Here is an 18,479-nt window from a genome sequence, read left to right as displayed (position 1 = left end):
GAAATTTAATTAATGGGTCTTATACCTTGGAAGTCCAGGGGTAAAACTGAATTCAGACACAGCTGAACCCAGGGTCCCAAAGCGTGTCATACATCTCTTTTCCCACCTCCACCCCACATCTACTGTCTCTGCTTACCTCTGCCTCTCTCTCTCTCTCTCTTTCTCTCTCTCTCTCTCTCTCTCTCTCTCTCTCTCTTTAAAATATATTTTATTGATTTTTCACAGAGAGGAAGAGAGAGGGATAGAGAGTTAGAAACATCGATGAGAGAGAGTCATCGACTAGCTGCTTCTTGCACACCCCCTACCAGGGATGTGCCTGCAACCAAGGTACATGCCCTTGACCGGAATCGAACCCGGGACCTTTCAGTCTGTAGGCCAACACTCTATCCACTGAGCCAAACTGGTGCCGGCTCTGCCTCTCTCTTCATGCCATCCTCATTCTTGCCTACTGCAGATTGATTTTCTCTAAATGATAGCTCTATGCCTACATTCTTAGAGCTAGTGATATGAAAAAGAATGGCCTTCTAAGCAGAGGTCCTGAGGAAGACCCTGACTGGGTCAGCTTGGGTTTCTTGCCTATTCCTGAAGCAATAACAGTGTCAGAGAGATGTACTTCTTTGACTGGGATTGACAGCCCCACCAAGACCACAGAGAATAAGGGCACAGGGAGGATGGCAAAGTTCTTCAAATGAAACAGAAGGAAGGAGAACTCATCCTGGACATGCCAGACCCTAACTATGGCTTTTAGTGCATCTGTCCTCCCCCCTCCATGCCCCTCCATCCACATCTATCACTTACTCTGGCTAAGCTCTCAAGGATCAGGTCGGGCCTCAGCATGTGGCATGTATGGAGAGGGGGTATAGTCTGCTGTGGGAAGGAAGGAACATCTAGGTTTTTCCTTCCTGCTTCTCCTGGCTCCCTCAAGTCAAATGCCTGGGCTTCAGGGAAGCATTGTGGAGAATCTGGACTCAGACCTTCTCGTGCAAGAGGACTTGGGTAACTTACAAAGGGAAGAGAGAGGAACTGACATTGTGAGCCATGTGGAAGGGAAATAGGGTTTTTATTCACATCTCTGCCTTCCCCAGAGCTCTTTGATAAAAAATAATCTCCCGAACTTCTTTCAGAGACCACCAGAGGGTGCACAGAGCCCAGTTTCCCTATTAAAAGGGACCATCAGAACCTGCAGAACAATTAGGGAACTCAGAATGGTAGGCAGGAGAAAGGATGAAAGGAAGCCAGAAGACCCAGAGATAGTTTAGGATAAGCTGCTAGGGCTCCAGACTGTCTGGGATGCCTGCCTCCCCATCTTTACTTCCAGGTCCAGGAGAGGGCGGGGGGAGTGGAGAGTGTATGGGGTGGGTGATTCTGGACATTCTTCTCCATGATGCCAGAGAAGGAAACTGAGGCAGTGGCATGAACTGATACCAATCCAAGCATGTTAAAAGGAATTCAGAGGAAGTAGCCTCATACAATGAACAAAAGACCTATTTTGCTAGCTCAACCTTGATCAAATTAGCTAATCTCTCTGAGCCTCAGTTTTCCCATTATGAAATGGGGGGGGGGGGGAGAGGGGAGAGTGCCTGGTAGTTTATTAGTACTACACTGTAAGAGTACACTGCAATCTTTTTTAAAAATATATTTTATTGATTTTTTTTTTTTACCGAGAGGAAGGGAGAGGGTAGAGAGTTAGAAACATCGATCAGCTGCCTCTTGCACACCCCCTACTGGGGGGGAGGGGGATGTGCCCACAACCAAGGTACATGCCCTTGACTGGAATCAAACCTGGGACCCTTGAGTCCACAGGCTGATGCTCTATCCACGGAGCCAGACCGGTCAGGGATACACTGCCATCTTTAAAGTGCTAGTCACTTGTTAGTGGTCCATCTTCTGTGACTGTGCCTAGCAGGAGTCTGGGAACAGCTACCTGTGAAGGGTGAGAGTGATGGCTCCATAGGCACCATTTTAACCATTATCCTGGCCCGCTTTAGGATCAGGCTCTTGCACTGCTGCCTGGGAGGAGGCTGGAAGCAGAACTCAAAAATATCCCATCATACACACACACACACACACACACACACACACACACTTGCTGGCCCAATTGCTCAGCCCCAGACACAATCTGAGTCACCAAGGCTTCCTGCTGGCTGTGTGATGGAGGACATGTGGAATCAAGGAGATGGCGGGAAAGTACTGAGATGCTCCAGATGTGTGAGTGACCAAATCAAGAACAGCCTGGCCGAAACCGGTTTGGCTCAGTGGATAGAACGTCGGCCTGCGGACTGAAAGGTCCCAGGTTTGATTCCGGTCAAGGGTATGTACCTTGGTTGGGGGCACATCCCCAGTAGGGGGTGTGCAGGAGGCAGCTGATCGATGATTCTCTCTCATCAATGTTTCTAACTCTCTATCCCTCTCTCTCTTCCTCTCTGTAAAAAAAATCAATAAAATATATTAATAAAAAAATTTTTTTAAAAACACAGCCTGAATGCTAGATGGATGGGGAAGCTGGCTGGAAGGGCCAGGATCAGCTGTAGGCTGAGAGCTCCAGAAACATTTCTCCTTCCCTTCAATGACTAAACAAACTAGGTGTCTGGGAGACCGAAGCAGCAAGCTATGCTCCCTTACCTTGCTGAGTGTTGGTGGCCCCTGAGACCTAGACAATAGGACAACAAACTCCCTCATCCGTCTGAGACTCCTTCCCTCTCTTCTTCGCTATGACAAACGTCTCCGGCAGAGCATCAGGACCGAGGGCCCACCTGTTCTCACCCTGGTGCCTCCCCAGCACTCCCCTCCCTGCCACCTCCTCCAGAGCCGCCACAGCTGGAACCATTCTCAGAGCTGCTTTTCAGCCATGGTGCTCCCCCACCCTCAGTGGCCCCTGTAATTGTGGTCTCAGGCTGCGCTGAGGCTGCTGCGGGGGCTGGGGCTGGGCTGAGGGCCAGAGCCCAGGGCAGGGCCAGGGTGGGGCCTGGGGGCTGCCTGTGGCGTGGGTCATATGAGGCTGGGGCAGGCACTCTCTCTGGGCTTCATCTGCATGTAGGCCAAGACCCTACATAGGCCCTCTCCTCCCCGAACTGTGAAAGGTGCCCCAGGCTTGGTGCTTCTGAACCCTCATGACATCAGGCCAGAACCACGCCCTGGTGCAAGCAGGGCTTGGGCAACATTATTTGCCTCCTGGGGATTTTGAAGAAAGGGCCTTCTCCCTCTCCTCCACATGTCTACGGTTCATGAACAGCAGGGGGTGGGAGAGCAAAGAGACCCTCCCTCATTAGAAGGAGACCGAAGGAAAAAAACCAGCCACTCAAGCAGATCAGTGTTTCCCAAATGTGATCCTCACAAAAATCACTGGGATGCCAGTTAGAAATGCAGATGTCCAGGCCTTGCCCCTGGAAAGGATGATTCGGCTACTTGGGACTGGAAGCAGTATTTCCCACAATGGCCCACCCCAAGGGATACATATGACACATGGGTACTGGGAAATGCTAGAGTGAGCACTAGGCAGGGAGTAAGGATGAGGAAGCCATTCCTCATGGAGCGTGTTCCTTTCTGGGCCTCCGTTTCCCTCACAGCCAATGGGAGCATGGCTTCCCAGGCTGGCTTGCCCCTGCTGGGGCTCTCTCTCACCCTGGGTCCATGCCTCCTTCCTGTGTTGAGGCTGGTGCTGCCCTGTCCCTCTCTATACCCTTCCCAAGTTTAGTTCCAAATTCCCTGTGCCTGCAGCATGGTGCCTGAAACATGGGGGGGGGGGGGGGGAGCAGAGGGCAGCTGGGGTCAAACAAGGCTCTGGCTGACACAGACTGCTCTCCCCGCCCCGCCCCCCCCCCCCCCGCTGTTTTCCTGCTGTCCAGCCAATCTTCTCCCCTCCTCCTTGCCACCCTCATCCCCCACAGCCTCAAGTCCTTAATTCCTGACAGCTGCAGTGGCTACAGGCAGAGAGGGGGGAGAGAAGGGGAGTGTGCCACCAGCCTGCTGTTGCTCAGGCTGCCTCCACCACCTGACAGTCTGGGGACAGAGAAGGCCCCACCCCTCTCCGCCAGTTCCCCCGGGGTGGGCCAATTCCAGGAAAGGGCCCCTTTTGTCTCTGCGGCCAGAGGTTCTGTACTTTGTCCTTAAACCAGCAGAGGCTCTCTTCAGAGAGGGAGGGCCGTGAGGTTGGCAGGGAGGTGTGTGTGTAAAGTGGGAGGCTTGTGCCCATTTTAGAGAGGAGGATGCTAAAGCCTCAGTAGGAATAGGATCCACTATCAGGGCACAGATTAGAACCAGAATCAGGCACGGAAGCCTCTCTCCCAACCCTTCGGCTCTCGGGTGCTTGCCTGGATCTAGTACACTCACCCTGTATTGAGGTGAACCCAGTGTTCAGCTACAGAGAGAGGACAGGAAGGATACCAGAGAGGAGTGAGCCTGAGCCTGAGCTGGAAGCTAGTGTTGGGGAGCTCCCAGCGGACCAATTACCAGTGGCAGGGCCAGGGCAAGCAGTCCCTGGTGTTGGGGCAGTTGCTGCTGTGCTCAGGATCAAGCAAACCTGTTTTGGTTCCAACTCTTCCACCTACTTGCTGTGTGACCTTGAGTAAATCGCAACCCTCTCTGAACCTAAATGTTTTCTTGCGAATAAAAGAGGGTGAAATAAGGCGCCCTTGAAGCACACCTTTGGGATTAAGAGGCTCTCTAACCCCACCCCTCCCAGGGTGTGCCACCTCTGGGTGCTCTGCGCCCAGACAAGCATTTACTACTGGAGTCCCAGCAATTTTATCTTCCTTGGCTGGATGAGGTGACTAGACGAGGGGGCCCTCGTTAACCTCATTTCACAAAGCAGCTAAGGGTGCTCAGTGAGCAGCAGGCACCTGTTTAAGGTCACACAGCGAAGGAGAGAGCAAGATCCAGAAGCTGCCAAGCCCCCCTTTGCAGGATCCAACACCTGCCTCGCCAGCCAAGCCTGGGAAGTCCCCCCTGAAGTGGGGGAGGCGAGCAGAGGGGCCAGCCCTCCCCCATCCAGCCCTCGCAGGTGTGTGTATGGGGGGGGGAGAAACCGCTCCCCAGCAGCTGTGTCTCCGCCAGGCACCCACACCTCCCAGTAACACACACCTTCCAACACAAACCAGCATGTCCGGAGTGCCGGCACCTCCCTGTGCCTGCGCGCACAGACCCCTGCCCTCTCCTCCTCCCCACCCCCCGCGTGTCCGCTCCCACCCAGAGTCCCGAGCGGACGCAGTGGCCTCAGGACGCGTACACGCCTCCACTCCTCCACCCCGTCGTGACGTCACGTGGGGTAGAGCCCTGAGACACTCTGGGGGGTGGGGAGGCGGCGGAGCTCCCTGAGCTGGGACAGTCACTCACTCTCTGGGCGGCGAGGCCAGCACAGACAGCGCCGCCCCCCCACGGCCCCCACCTCTGCTCGCCCTACACGCCCTCGGAAGCGAAGGCTCGGCGGGGCAGCGCCAGGGGGCTGCCCGGCACCCCAGCCTCTCGTCTCCAGCCCGCAGCACCTCCGGGCCCCCCTTACCCTCAAGAGGCACCAGGAGTTGTCGCAGGGGGGCCTCGGGAAATTCCCTGGACCCCTGTGCCAGGAGGTGCCCGGTGCGCACGCCCGCTCCCCCCCCCCCGGGGGCGGTGCCCGGGGGCGCTGCCCCATGGAGCGGGGAGGCGGGCGCCGTCTGCTCCCGGAGCCGTGACCCAGGTCGGAGCTCCGTGTCGCAGCCACCCCGACCCCCGCGGATCATGCGCCGTCGCCCCTGGCTCGAGGGTCCTGCCGGGCTGTGAGCCCCCTGCTCCCCGCCCATCACGGCCCGCGCGCCATGGGCAGCACCCACCCTTGCCCCTGGCTGCGGCTTCTCCGACCTGGGCCCCAGCCGCGGCCCGCGCTCTGCGCGCTCCTGTTCTTCCTGCTGCTGCTGGCTGCCGCCCTGCCCAGGTGAGCCCTCACCTTATGCTCCGCCTTCCCAGAGAGCCGGGACCCCCAGCCACAGAGGCTTCGGGGGACCCTGGAAGGAGGGAGGGACAGTGTCGCAGGAAAGTCCTGCTGCCCAATGAAAGACAGTGTCCTCCTAGGAGGTGTAGAATTGGTGACAGAATATGGGCAGTGCAGGGAGACAGGGCAGTGCCCAGGAGAGTGATGGCTACCAGAAGGGAAGGTGTGTGTGTGTGTGTGTGTGTGTGTGTGGCAAGTACCAAGTTGGAGTCAGTGCTGTACTGGGAGCATGCACCCCTACCCCAGAAATAAGTCCAAACTGCCTTGCTCCACCTTGGAGATGGCTCACAGGCAGGGACAGGGCTGGGGGTTGGAAGGGTGTAGTCCCAGGTGGGTTCAGCGAGGTACTGAAAATGGAAGGGTTGTGTGTGTGTGTGTGTGTGTGTGTGTGTGTGTGTGTGTGTTTGAGTGAGCCCAGCAAGGTGTGTTATGTAAATAGCAGTCTGTGTGCACAGGTATGTGAATGTGAGAGCTCCTAAATGTTAACATGAACACCTATGTGTACTTGTTTGTGTCTCTGTGTGTGTAACCATGTCTGGTAAAGTGTGCATGCATGTAATGGGTCTGGGTGTTCACCTAATGTGTCTTCAGGAATATGTCTGAAACATGTCTTAAAGGGTGGTCTTCTGGGGAATGCTGTGTGGGTAAGCATCCATGTCTGCAGATGTACTTATAAGATACTGTGTGTGCAGGCATTCCAGATGTGTGCGTTTGCACATGTTTACCTGTGTGGGTGTGCCGCTGGGTGGGTTTTGTTGGAGTTGATGCTGGTGAGAAGGTCAAGGAAAAGAGAATGCTTTAGGGGTACACCGAGGGGCCGAAACCCAAAGGCCAGGGGATTAGAGCCTTTGGGACAGGCTGTATATCGTTAGATGGGGTCCTCCTAGTCCCCCAAACACTCACCCACCCCCATCCCACTCTGCAGGTCTGCACCCAACGACATTCTGGGCCTCCGCCTTCCCCCGGAGCCCGTGCTGGATGCCAACACCGTGTGCCTGACATTGCCCGGCCTGAGTAGGCGGCAGATGGAGGTGTGCGTGCGCCACCCTGACGTGGCCGCCTCGGCCATCCAGGGCATCCAGATCGCCATCCACGAATGTCAGCACCAGTTCCGGGATCAGCGCTGGAACTGCTCTAGTCTCGAGACTCGAAATAAGATCCCCTACGAGAGTCCCATCTTCAGCAGAGGTAGCTGCCCCTCATCTTGCCCCTCTGCCTGCCCCTCCCAGCACCTCCACCTTAGAACCTATCTGCCAGCCATCCCCAACCCACTCCCTCAAGCTGGCAACCTTCTCAGTGCCCATTTGCCAGCCATGCTACCTTTATCTGGTCTCAGAAATGCCCCTCCCCACAGTGAGGGGGGTAATGGGCAGACAAATGGGGGAAGAGTTGGCTTGAGGCTAGGCTGTGTGGCCCCAGGGTGGCAGGTACCATGCTTGAGAAGAGGACTCCTGAGTTACCCTGCCCTGTCACTGGCATGGCATTATCCCAGGCCCAGGAACTATCTATATCTGTGGCCTGCCTCACTTACCCTCCTCCTAGCAAACAGCACTGAGGTTAGAACGCCTGTGATAAACTACCCAGAATCAGCATGAGGAGGCATGGGGGACTTTTGCCAAATGGCGTAGGTGAGGGAAGCCTGGGCAGGTAAAAGGTCTGTACTTCCGAAGAAGCTCTTCCCAGCAGGATATGCCACCGGCCTCTGTGTCATCCTCACCTCCCTGGAAAGCTCTCTCTGAATCAGAGGCACTGGGTGTGTGTGCCTCCAGCCCAGTAGGCCTGGAGGCCCTGCCAATTTCTTTTTCCCTCACGACACAGAGAAACTTAAGACTCCTGCCCTCCCTCCTCACTGCTAGGTGACCCAGGTCTCACCTGGGCAGTCCCTAGAGTGGCCTGGGCTGGAAATCTAGGAAGGTTTTGTCACTCATTTCTGCTCTTCTACCTCCTGGGTTGGAATCTTAGGCCTTGAGTAAGGTGCTGTGGGAAAGATAGGGGTCCTGTCTCCTGGCCCGGCCGGCTGGATACCCATCTCTCCTACTCAGCTGCTTAGGGGAGACAATGTGGGGACCCGTGTGTGGGGACCTAGCTCCTTGGGATTTGTCCAATTCTAGTTGACGGTGAAGAGGGAAGGAGGGGTACTCCTCTACCCTTTGGCCTAGGGGTCTGCGGCTTCTGGGGAGAATAAGGCTCCAATGAACCCCCAACAACAGAGAGAACGTAGAAAGCCAGCGCCTTCCCCTTTCCACCAGGACCCCTCCCAGGACCCCTCCGAGCATTCCCAGTCTCCCCCAGCCCAACCCCGGCCGCCCGCCCCGCCCCCGCGCGCTCTCCCTCCCGCCTCCCCCGCGAGCCCGGGGCGCTGTTTCTCCCTGGCGGAGCCCAGCCCGACGCGTGTGGCGGCATGCAGCCGCGAACTAATCCCCGCGGGCCGCGGCAGACGGCTCCCGGCCCCGCCGCGCCGCTCCGAGAGGGCGCCCCCCGCCCGGCCCTGCGCTCCCGCCCCGCCCGCCCGCCCCGCCGATCTCCAGCCTCTCCAGCCGCTGGAGGGCCGCGGGCCCGGACCCCGCTGGCGGGACCCCCGCGCCCGCCCTCCCTCACCGGCGGGGCGCCGACCAACCCCAAGTGACAGGCCTCCGCATCTGCCCCGCCCTGGCCGCCACCGTGTGCCCGCTTCCACTCCGGGGGGTCTCTAGGTCACCCGAGTTCCCCGAAGCCACGATCTCCCTCCAGCGCCATGAGGACACCGCGGTGCTTTGCTTCGGTTCCGCTCCCTGGGACTCAGCCCTGCCGCTTCCGAAGGGCGAGGCAAAACTAGCTCTCTACCCCTCCTGGCCTCGGCGCCCCTCTTCCCCTCTGGTCCTCCTGTCCCCTCCAGACCGAGCGAGCCAGGCGTCCCGATGGCTGCGCCCTGGCGAGGCCCTGCGCCCGGCGGAGGACGCAGGGTCTTGGACACGGGGGGCGAGTTCCGAGCGGTGGCACCGAGCGGGCTTGGCGCGGCGCCAGGCGCTCCCGGGTTCACCTGCAGTTTAATAAGCGGGAGGTGAGCTGGGGGGACGGTAGGGGGAGAGGTTAGGGGTGGAGGGGGAGACTTGCCAGGGCTAGCCGGGGCGGGGCGGCGCCCAAAGCGGGGAGGGGGCGGGACAGCGACTCCTGGGCTTGGCAAAGAGGCTGGGCTCCTTCCTTTGGCCTCAGAACACCGTCGCACACCTCTGCGGCTTCTGCTCCAGGCATTACGACACCTCATTGTACCTCTCCCTGGAGGATGGGACTCTAGGCTTCTGGAACGGAATTGCCACCCCCATCCCCCCCTACCCCCACCCCACCCCCACAAAGGACCTCTCTCATCTCCACCTCTCAGTTCACCCTAATGGGGGTCATTTCCTGCTCTACCTGAAGGACTAGCTGAGTTTAAGTCCCATGGAACCACTTTTGGGGGCAGCCAGCCCCTGGTATAGGCCCTTTCCACAGTGTCACTTCTTTTTAAGCTGTGGGCTGTCCATTGTGAAGCCAGGTGACCTCAGTTCTGCCACATAGAATATCAAGGTGCTGAGCCTAGGCTGCCAATAGGGCTTCTTGAAGGTGCATCCTGCCATGTTTAAAGTACAGAAACTGCTGGGAAGAGGTGGTCCCTTGGGCCTTCCACTTTAATGCTGTTGCTGTCATCTAATTGTCCTGGCATGGTTCCTGAGATGGGTTGGGCTGAGGGATGGGGTTCTAATGTAGGAGAGAGAAGGAAAGGAGGTTAAGTACCTGGAGTGTGTTCTTGGGAAGGCAAGGCACATAACAGGGCTTTACCCAGCCAAGGAGAGGAGATGGGTGTGTGTGTGTGTGTGTGTGTGTGTGTGTGTTGGAGAACAAGGAGAGGGGCCTCTAGGAGGCTAGAGTCAGAAAAAAGCTGTGAGAGGACTCCCAGCCCATACTGGCTGTTTTATCCAGCGCAAGGGCAGCTGTGACCTAAATGTCAAGGGCACTGGCATTCCCAGCTTTTAGTTCTAGGACCCAGAGGGTTAGTGCCTGGGTGGGTGGAGCGCTGGCAGAAGACCAGCTAGAGGGGAGCTCTTCCTTGTGAGAACTTGAGAACCCATCTCTCACTCAGGGACCAGAGGGAGATTTGAGGAAAGGGCTTCTTCAGGCTGGACTTGGACCCTGGAGTGAGAAGGGATCGGAGGACAAAAAGAGGCTTGATGGAGAAGACGGCAGGAGATTCACACATCAGGTTCTGGAGCTCCCACACAGTTTGGGTACTGCCCTCCCTCAGACCCAGACCTACTGGAAACTGATAGAAGGCCCCACAACAAGCCAGGCTCCTAGTGCAGGAAAAGCCAGCAGATTAGAGTCCAGTCTCTGTTCTCCAAGGTTTTGGTTCGTTCTTCTCCCACTTCCTCTTCACATTCATCCTCACAGAGTCTTGGTTTCATGCCTAGGTCTCCAGGCTTGGGGTAGTTGGTAGAACTCAGATGGGGACACAGAGGCACAGGCAATCGTATCTCAAGGTCACCTAAGATCCCACTATTCTAATGGCATCCAATAGATCAGACAACACATACTAAGACTTGCTTTGTGCCAAGCACTCTTCTAAAGCACTTTATCTGTACTTTAGGGTCCTCAAACAATCCCCATTCGTAGGTCCTATTATTATCCTCCTTTTCCTAATGAAGCTAAGAGAGGTTAGGTAACTTGCATTTAGTCACACAGCTTGTAAGTGAGCTGTAGAACCAGGACTCAAGTGCAGGCCAGCTGACTTTAGAGAGTCCACTCAACTCCTGCCATACTGCCTCCCAAGCTAAAAGGCCACCATGATCTCTGTGCCCAGAGGTGAACTGTGCAATGTAAGTGTAGTCCAAGAACTAAAACTGACATGCACACACACACTCCTACCCATGTTTGTGCAAGCATGTAGCCACATTCAGTGTCATCCCTAAGTGTTGCCGTATGCACACAATTCTCGCCCTCTCAGCCCAGGCACATGAGCACACACAGATTGTTTGCATAGAGGGAATGGGGACCAGACCTTTCCCCTTTCCTGTCTGATTCAAATGGGCAAGGCTCAAGCTTCTCTACCCCCTCCAGGTTCCCACTGGCTCCTGAATCCTCTCTCCTCCACACTTCCCTACCCTCCAAATCTCCTCCCCCAGCCCTTTTCTGGCCATTGACTTCAGCCTGTAGCAGCAGCTGACTCCACTTAGATGCTGGCAGTCCCTGTCCCAGATCAAAGGCAGAGAGGCTAATTGTGCGTCTTAACGAGCCCCCCACCCCCACCCCAACCAATGCTCCGGGCAGCCCAGCTGGCCATGGCCCCACCCCTCTCCCCCTCCAGCTGGCCAGATGGCACAGTGCCTGCGTCTGCTCCAGACAGTCGGGGCCAGGACCGAAACTGGGGCCCTGAATGGGAACTGGAGGCAGACCCAGTGGGCTGGACTTCTCGAGGCCTGGATGCTTAGAACAGAGGGTGGCCACACAAACTCTGCCTGGTCACACCTACATGGGGCTGTGACAGCTACTAGAGACCACGAATGGTTTCTCTTGCTGCCTGTGGTAGGTATGGGTGGTCATTGCAGGCTGTGGACTAGATTTCTCCAGATTCCTCCAGCCTATCCTTGAATGTAACAGAGCCTAGAATATGATGGTTGGCTTAGCACATCCCCCTGGACCAGCCTCTTGCTCTTTCCTGGTGCCATCCATAGTCAGGGCCATGGGAACTGGGACCTGGGCTACCTGGTCTCTTACTCAGCAGCAGGTCTTCCCTGTCAAAAGGCCTTCAGTAGAAAGTTGTCAGGCCTGGAAACTGGGAGAGCTGGGGCTGGGTCCAGCTCCATAAGCCCCATGACCTTGGGCATCTCCCGTTCACTGTGTGTGTGTGTGTGTGTGTGTGTGTGTGTGTGTGTGTTTGGGGGTAGATTTCTGAGGTCTGGGCTTCCCCTTGAGGTTTGAATATTGCCATTTGTCTAAGGAGCAGGCTGGTGACTCCCTCAGCAATAAGAGAAGTGCTTCAGAGATCCACAGACAAAAGGCAATGGATAAACACAGGGTGTGCTCCTCAGCGTGAATCTGTCCTCCTTTCTCTTGGGTCCCATCTCCCAGAGCAGTGTCTACGCCTCTGCAGCTGCCACCAATTCCCAGTATCCCCTTTGAAGGCTCCAGCAAATACCCATCTCTTTTTGTCTGTTCATAGCTGGCTTCTTATGGAAAGATCCCAAAGATACCACAAGTTGGAAAGAGAAAATAGAGAGGGACAGTCTGCTGTATGGGCTTCTGGTGAACCAAGTAATTTATTGTAGAGTGGGTTGTGAGCTTCTGGGCTCTGTCCCTGATCAGGGAAACAAAAAGCAATGGGCTGAAACTATAGAAATAGTGAGTGAGGTCAGACAGCAGGAAGAACTTAATAGTTAATGTTTATATAGTACTTACTATGAGTATTTTTCTAAGTACTTTAAATTTACTAACTCATTTAATCCTTAGAACAACAGTGAGGCAGATAATAATAACCCTGTTTTACAGATGAGAAAAGTGAGGCACAGAGAAGTCAAGTCACTTGGCCAAGGTCATATAGCTATTGACATCTAGTAAGTGGAAGAGCTTAGATTTGAACCCAGGCAATCTGATTTTAAGTTCTTAACTACTACTATATATCTTTGGGGGCGTGGGGGTTGTTTGTTTGTTTGTTTTTTGTTTTGTTTGTTTGGTTTGGCAGGAGTGCACATGGTAAGGTTGGGCTGGGGTCTCTGTCCAGTCTTGGTTGGCTCTCTGGAGCTGTAAGTCCTCTGAGAGCTTGTCCTTCCATTCTTTGATGCTGAATGGAAGGCCCTAGTTTTTCCTCTGAACCTCCGGCATCCCCCAAGGCCTTCAGCCTCTGGCTAGTTTTGGGTTTCCTCAGCAGAGACCTATGGCAAAAGTAGACTCTCTTTGTGTGAGGACTATTGTTACTTTTAGCGTCTTTCATTGCCATCACAGGTTCAGAGACTGGTCAGAAACTTGTACCAGCACCTGCTCACAGCTGGTCCTTTCTCAGATGCAGAATAAGCAAGAAGCAGCTGTGGTTGAGAGCCAGATACCCTTCTGCAAGTAGGCCTTCCCCTGCCATAGGCCCAGACCTACCAGGGATGCCCCAGAGAAAAGCTCAGGCTGGAAACACCAAGGAGGAAAACAGTGTAGATAAGTCAGTGGCCAGGTTAGCCCAACCCTGAGCCCCTGAGAGTGGCTCATGAGGGAGTCTTTGGCCCCCATCTCCCCTTCACCTACCATCACCAGCGTCTCAGGGAAAGTGTCTGCCTTAGCTCGAGTCCCTCTCAGTTTTCAACACTATTTTGCTTGACCCCATGCAAGGCACAGGGCTCACCTCTAGTACCCCTCAAACAACCTCCAGGTGACCTAGATGTTCAGGAATGTCCTGTGGACAAGAAAAGGGGAAATTCTGCCAATTGATTTCCCTGCCTCTCAATTCTGGCCCCAGAAAGGTTCTATGGTGAACCTGGAGAGGGTGGGGGGAGAGACAACCAGGCAGGCAATCTTGGGGCCAGGAGCTTTAGAAGGACACCAGCTCCTCTGACTTGCCCATCTGCCCAACATTTCCTGCAACCTAGAATTCAATCACTGGTGATTTATTCTTTAGGTTACCTAATTTGCCTTCCTTCTGCAGGCTTATTTTTACAATGCAAATATTATAAGAGAGGTAATAGATTAAGTCCCTGACTTTGTTTTATTTTAAATATATATCAAGTCCACAACCCAGGCATGTGCCCTGACCAGGAATCGAACCTGGGACCCTTCAGTTCACAGGTCAACACTCTACCCACTGAGCCAAACAAGCTAGGGCAAGTCCCTGATTTAAAAAAAAAAAAAAAAAAAAAAAGGAAGAAGAAGAAGAAGAAGAAGAAGAAGAAGAAGAAGAAGAAGAAGAAGAAGAAGAAGAATGTTTAACAGATACGATACCTTCTGTCCAAAAGGAGAGATGTAGACACAAATTCTGAGCTTGTTAAGGGTGATGTTAATGAAACAGGGAAATAAGTGCCAAAAAGGAGGGTTATGCTGAAATCGGAACTGAAGGCTCCCAGGTTCTATTCTAGTCAAGGGCATGTACCTTGGTTGTGTGCATATCCCCAAAAGGGGGTATGCAGGAGGCAGCTGATCTATGTTTATCTCTCATCAATGTTTCTAACTCTCTCTCTCCCTTCCTCTCTGTAAAAAACCAATAAAATATATTTAAAAACAAAACAAAAAGGAGGGTTATGAGGGAGACTCCCACCACCTGCATGCTCTGGGCAGGATTTCTGGTGTGCTTTATGACCCCCTTTGACTTGGTGCCCTGTAACAGGCCTTCTCCCAACACTGGGCTTCAATTTCCCCTCTGTTTGGTGAGAAGCTTGGGTAGGGAAGGCAGAGGGATGGCTTGTCAAGGCTGCTCAGAGCCTAAGTTTCCTGGATCTCTACCTGCAGGTTTCCGAGAGAGTGCCTTCGCATATGCCATCGCTGCAGCCGGCGTAGTGCACGCAGTTTCCAATGCCTGTGCCCTGGGCAAACTGAGGGCCTGCGGCTGTGATGCATCCCGGCGCGGGGATGAGGAGGCCTTCCTTCGGAAGCTGCACCGCCTACAGCTGGATGCGCTGCAGCGGGGTAAGGGCCTGAGCCACGGGGTTCCCGAGCTCCCAGCCCTGCCCCCTGCTAGCCCTGGCCTGCAGGACTCCTGGGAGTGGGGCGGCTGCAGCCCTGACGTGGGCTTTGGGGAGCGCTTCTCTAAAGACTTTCTGGACTCCCGGGAGCCTCACAGAGACATCCACGCACGCATGAGACTCCACAACAACCGAGTTGGTAGGCAGGTAAGAGCTACCCTTCCCAGCCCCTCACTCTACTCCCTCTGCCATGGGCCCTCCCCTTCCCCAGCTTGCCTCTCCCCTGGGAATCACAGGGCTCCCCCTAACTCAGCAACTTTCTCATCGCCTCCTCCTAATCCAGTCAACAAACATGCATTGGATATCTACTGTGTGCCAGGCACTTGAGTAGGCCTGGGGATAGAGGGCAGGAACAACCCCTGCCCTCACTAACTCACCCTCTGCTGGGCAGCCTGCTCTGCCCATTTCCTCTGGGGAATATGGTGAGAGACAGGTTGTAGTCAGACCTCAGGGGTCTAGGCCTGGCTCTGCCACCCTCTCGCCTCCCCTATGAAGTGGGAAATTTGGACTGGATCATCCAGAAGGCCATCCACTCTAGTGTTCCATGATATCCTCTGCTGCAACCCTTTCTCCCCCAAGCTTTCTGTGCAGAATGGGGAATTTCTCAAAGTGAGGTTCCTAGGAACCTCTGTAGGACTGTGTCCCAGGCTCCCCTAGCCTCTAATGGTCATGCTACCTCAAATGTCTCATTCATTTGAAGAGAGAGAGAGACCAAAGTAATAATAAACTAGATTTATTGAGTGCTTACTCTGAGTTAGGTACTGTTTGGAGCACTTTACTACATATTAGCCTATTTAATCATACAACTAACTATTGAGGATACTATTATGAACCTCAGGTTAAGATATGGAAACTGAGGCACAGAGCGACTAAACTGACTGAAGGTGATGTAACCAGTGAGAAAGGGGTAGAAGCAGGATTCGCCTCTGGGCAGTTGAGCTCTGAGACCCTGCTCTTTTGCTTACATCTACACTAAGCCTCATGGTAACTCAGCACTCTCCTTTCCTGGCTATTCCACCCCTACCCTGCCCCTTTCTTGCCCTGCCGGGCCTGCTCAGGCCTTGGTCCTGGCTTCCCTTCACTCTGGCTGGCACCTTCTCCGTCTCACTCCCCTTTCTCCTAGGCCCTCGGTCAGGATGGTTCACCCTCTCCTTCCAAAAAAAAATCTCCAAGCTGACTTAGCTCTTCCCATTTCACTTTAGAGGTGAAGTAAACTGAGGCATATCCACCCTCAGGTCAAGTCTAGCTCCCACCCAGCCCTGCCCTGTCCATGCAGCTCTTTTCCCAAGCTTCACTACTCTCCCAGCCCATACCAGCAGCGCCTCCTCCTCATCGTTAAACTGGTTAATTAATGGCTGCTGCCTGTGGGAAGCAGATGTTCTGGAGCTGTTGGCCAGGGGAGGCTTTGGGCTGTTTCCCACGTGGTGCTGACACCGCAGGCTGCACATACAGGCTGACGAGCCCTTTAAAACATGGATGAGCAGGGGGTCTGTCTGTGGCCCTCTTGCCCAGGTCGAGGGCCCCAGGTCATTGCTCTCCCTGTCTGAGGGTGCATTTTTTATGTGGAATGGGGAGAGAGAAGGATGTGGTCAACGCCCTCTGGGTCCTCTGGTGAGGATCGTGCCAGAGAAGAGCAGGGCGTGAGTAGGTTCTGTTCCCTAACTACCTCCTTTGGAGGTCTGGGAACCTCTCTCCACTTTCACTGGGTTGGCGGGTCTGGCGGGTCTTTGGGTTCTGTTCCCAATCTGCGTTCAGGTAAAGCCTTTGAGCCCAGTCGGTGTTCTGCTTCCTAGGAGGAACTGTGCTACTCGGCATTGGACAGAAAAAGCCCCAGACAGTATACTGTCTCTCCCCCCTCTCCCCCCTCCTAAGTTCCCTGCAAAGGGTTTCAGGGCCCAGAGAAGGAAAGGGGCTTTTTCAGACTCCCCAAAGCCCCCACTCACAGCCTGGAGCAAGGCCAGAGGCTTTGGGGTTGGGATGTAGTGGGGCTAGCAAACCCCAGCTCTTGGCCCTCACCTGAGGGATGGAAGGAGAGGGAATTTCCCTGAGGATCTGGGATCCCCCCTCAGGAAGCAAGAGCCTCCAGCCCCAAGGGCCCCCTGCAGGTGCTGGGAAAGGCGGGAGGGAGGGAGGGGGGAGCAGGAAAGAGGGAATTCCCCCAAGGCCTGGCCTGTTGGGAGGTGGGTGCGAGAGCAGCAGAAGAGCAGGCAGATCTCTCTTCTGAACCGCTTGGCTCAGGGGCTGTGCGACCCCCGCCCTCCAACCCCCGCTTCGGGCCTCAGTGCAATGGGAGTTGGTTTCAAAAAGCCTCTGGCTCTCTCAGACCAGTTGTCTTGTGTTGGAAGGAGGGCAGTGGCGTGGCCTGGGTCACTTCTCACCGCGCCTCCCTCTGCAGGCCGTGATGGAGAACATGCGGCGGAAGTGCAAGTGCCACGGCACCTCGGGCAGCTGCCAGCTCAAGACCTGCTGGCAGGTGACGCCGGAGTTCCGCGCGGTGGGGGCGCTGCTGCGCAACCGCTTCCACCGCGCCACCCTCATCAGGCCGCACAACCGCAACAGCGGCCAGCTGGAGCTGGGCCCCGGGGGCGCTCCCTCTCCGGCCCCGGGCGGCCCCGGGCCGCGCCGCCGGGCCAGCCCCGCAGACCTGGTCTATTTCGAGAAGTCGCCCGACTTCTGCGAGCGCGAGCCGCGCCTGGACTCGGCGGGCACGGTGGGCCGCCTGTGCAACAAGAGCAGCGCGGGCCCCGACGGCTGCGGCAGCATGTGCTGCGGCCGGGGCCACAATATCCTGCGCCAGACGCGCAGCGAGCGCTGCCACTGCCGCTTCCACTGGTGCTGCTTCGTGGTCTGTGAGGAGTGCCGCATCACGGAGTGGGTTAGCGTCTGCAAGTAGCGGGAGGCTCCCCTCCCTGAGACTGGCCCTTCCTCTGCCGCTGGAGACCTTGACAGAGTCGCCTTGTCTCCTGGGAGAGGAGGCTGAGTCACATGATCGTATAGGAACCTTACAGTTCTGAGGGTCCTCAGGTGTGTAATGGCGGGGAAAGTCTAGACCTCATCGCTCACTTCTGTGGGCTCCAAGCTCTGGCTGCTCAGTTGGACTGGGGCGAGTGTCAGCCGCCAACCCCACGCCTGTCTCCTTTCATCCTTCACCCCTTCCCCTGAAGTGGGAGGGAATGAATGGAAGCTGCTGGGCAGCGGGAAGAGGATTGAAAAGAAGAAATGGACATAATGGAGCTGCAGAGATCCTAGAGAGGCCCAGACACCCTCCCTGACAGGCTTCTGCCCCTCATCATTCAATTAACAGATATTTATTTTGCACTCTTTGTGGCCTGGTACTCTTCAGGGGACGAGGGGTGGGTGCTGGGAATACAGATGTGAGTGAGAGAGACAGCACCTGCCCTCTTGGAGTTTACACTGTGGCTGGGGGAGATGGACAATAAACAAGTAAATACGTAAACAGGTTCATTTCAGATGATGTTCATTTCAAAACATTGCAATGCTATGTGCGATGAAGAAAATAAAGCGGGGTGCTGGATGCAGAGTGATTTGGAGGAGTGGGGCTCCTTTGGATAAAGCCATTGACTGGTCTGGAGTTGTGACACTCTTGCTGGGGGCCCCATGATAAGGACAGCCATACACAGATTGAGGGTAAGGGCTTTCCAGGCAGAAGCCATGAGAATGCAAAAGCTCTGATAAGGAATAGCAAAGAGGCCAGTGTGATTGGAGTGAAGAAATCAAGGGATAGATTAGCAGGAGAGGAGCTGGGTGCAGGGGGAGGGTCATAATCTGTGTCCTGGGTCAAGGTAAGGAGTTGGGATTTCATTTAAGAGGAATGGAAATCTTCACAGGGT

The 18,479-nt window shown here is 55.3% G+C and overlaps 1 protein-coding gene across 1 annotated transcript; it reads left to right on the top strand.

The window, feature by feature from the left end:
- Positions 1 to 5,345: 5,345 nt before the first annotated feature.
- On the top strand, positions 5,346 to 18,082 carry WNT10A (Wnt family member 10A). Its single transcript, XM_084892153.1, has 4 exons — positions 5,346 to 5,905; positions 6,888 to 7,150; positions 14,396 to 14,775; positions 17,024 to 18,082. The coding sequence occupies exons 1-4, from the start codon at positions 5,790 to 5,792 to the stop codon at positions 17,519 to 17,521; spliced, it is 1,257 nt and encodes a 418-aa protein (XP_084748279.1). The 5' UTR covers positions 5,346 to 5,789; the 3' UTR covers positions 17,522 to 18,082.
- The last annotated feature ends 397 nt before the right edge of the window (positions 18,083 to 18,479 follow it).

The sequence above is a fragment of the Pipistrellus hanaki genome (assembly GCF_964339955.1).
Source record: "Pipistrellus hanaki genome assembly, chromosome: 8".
Taxonomy (NCBI): Eukaryota; Metazoa; Chordata; class Mammalia; order Chiroptera; family Vespertilionidae; genus Pipistrellus; species Pipistrellus hanaki.
The sequence above is the reverse complement of the archived record's forward strand: the minus strand, read 5'-3'. Positions and strand labels throughout refer to the sequence as shown.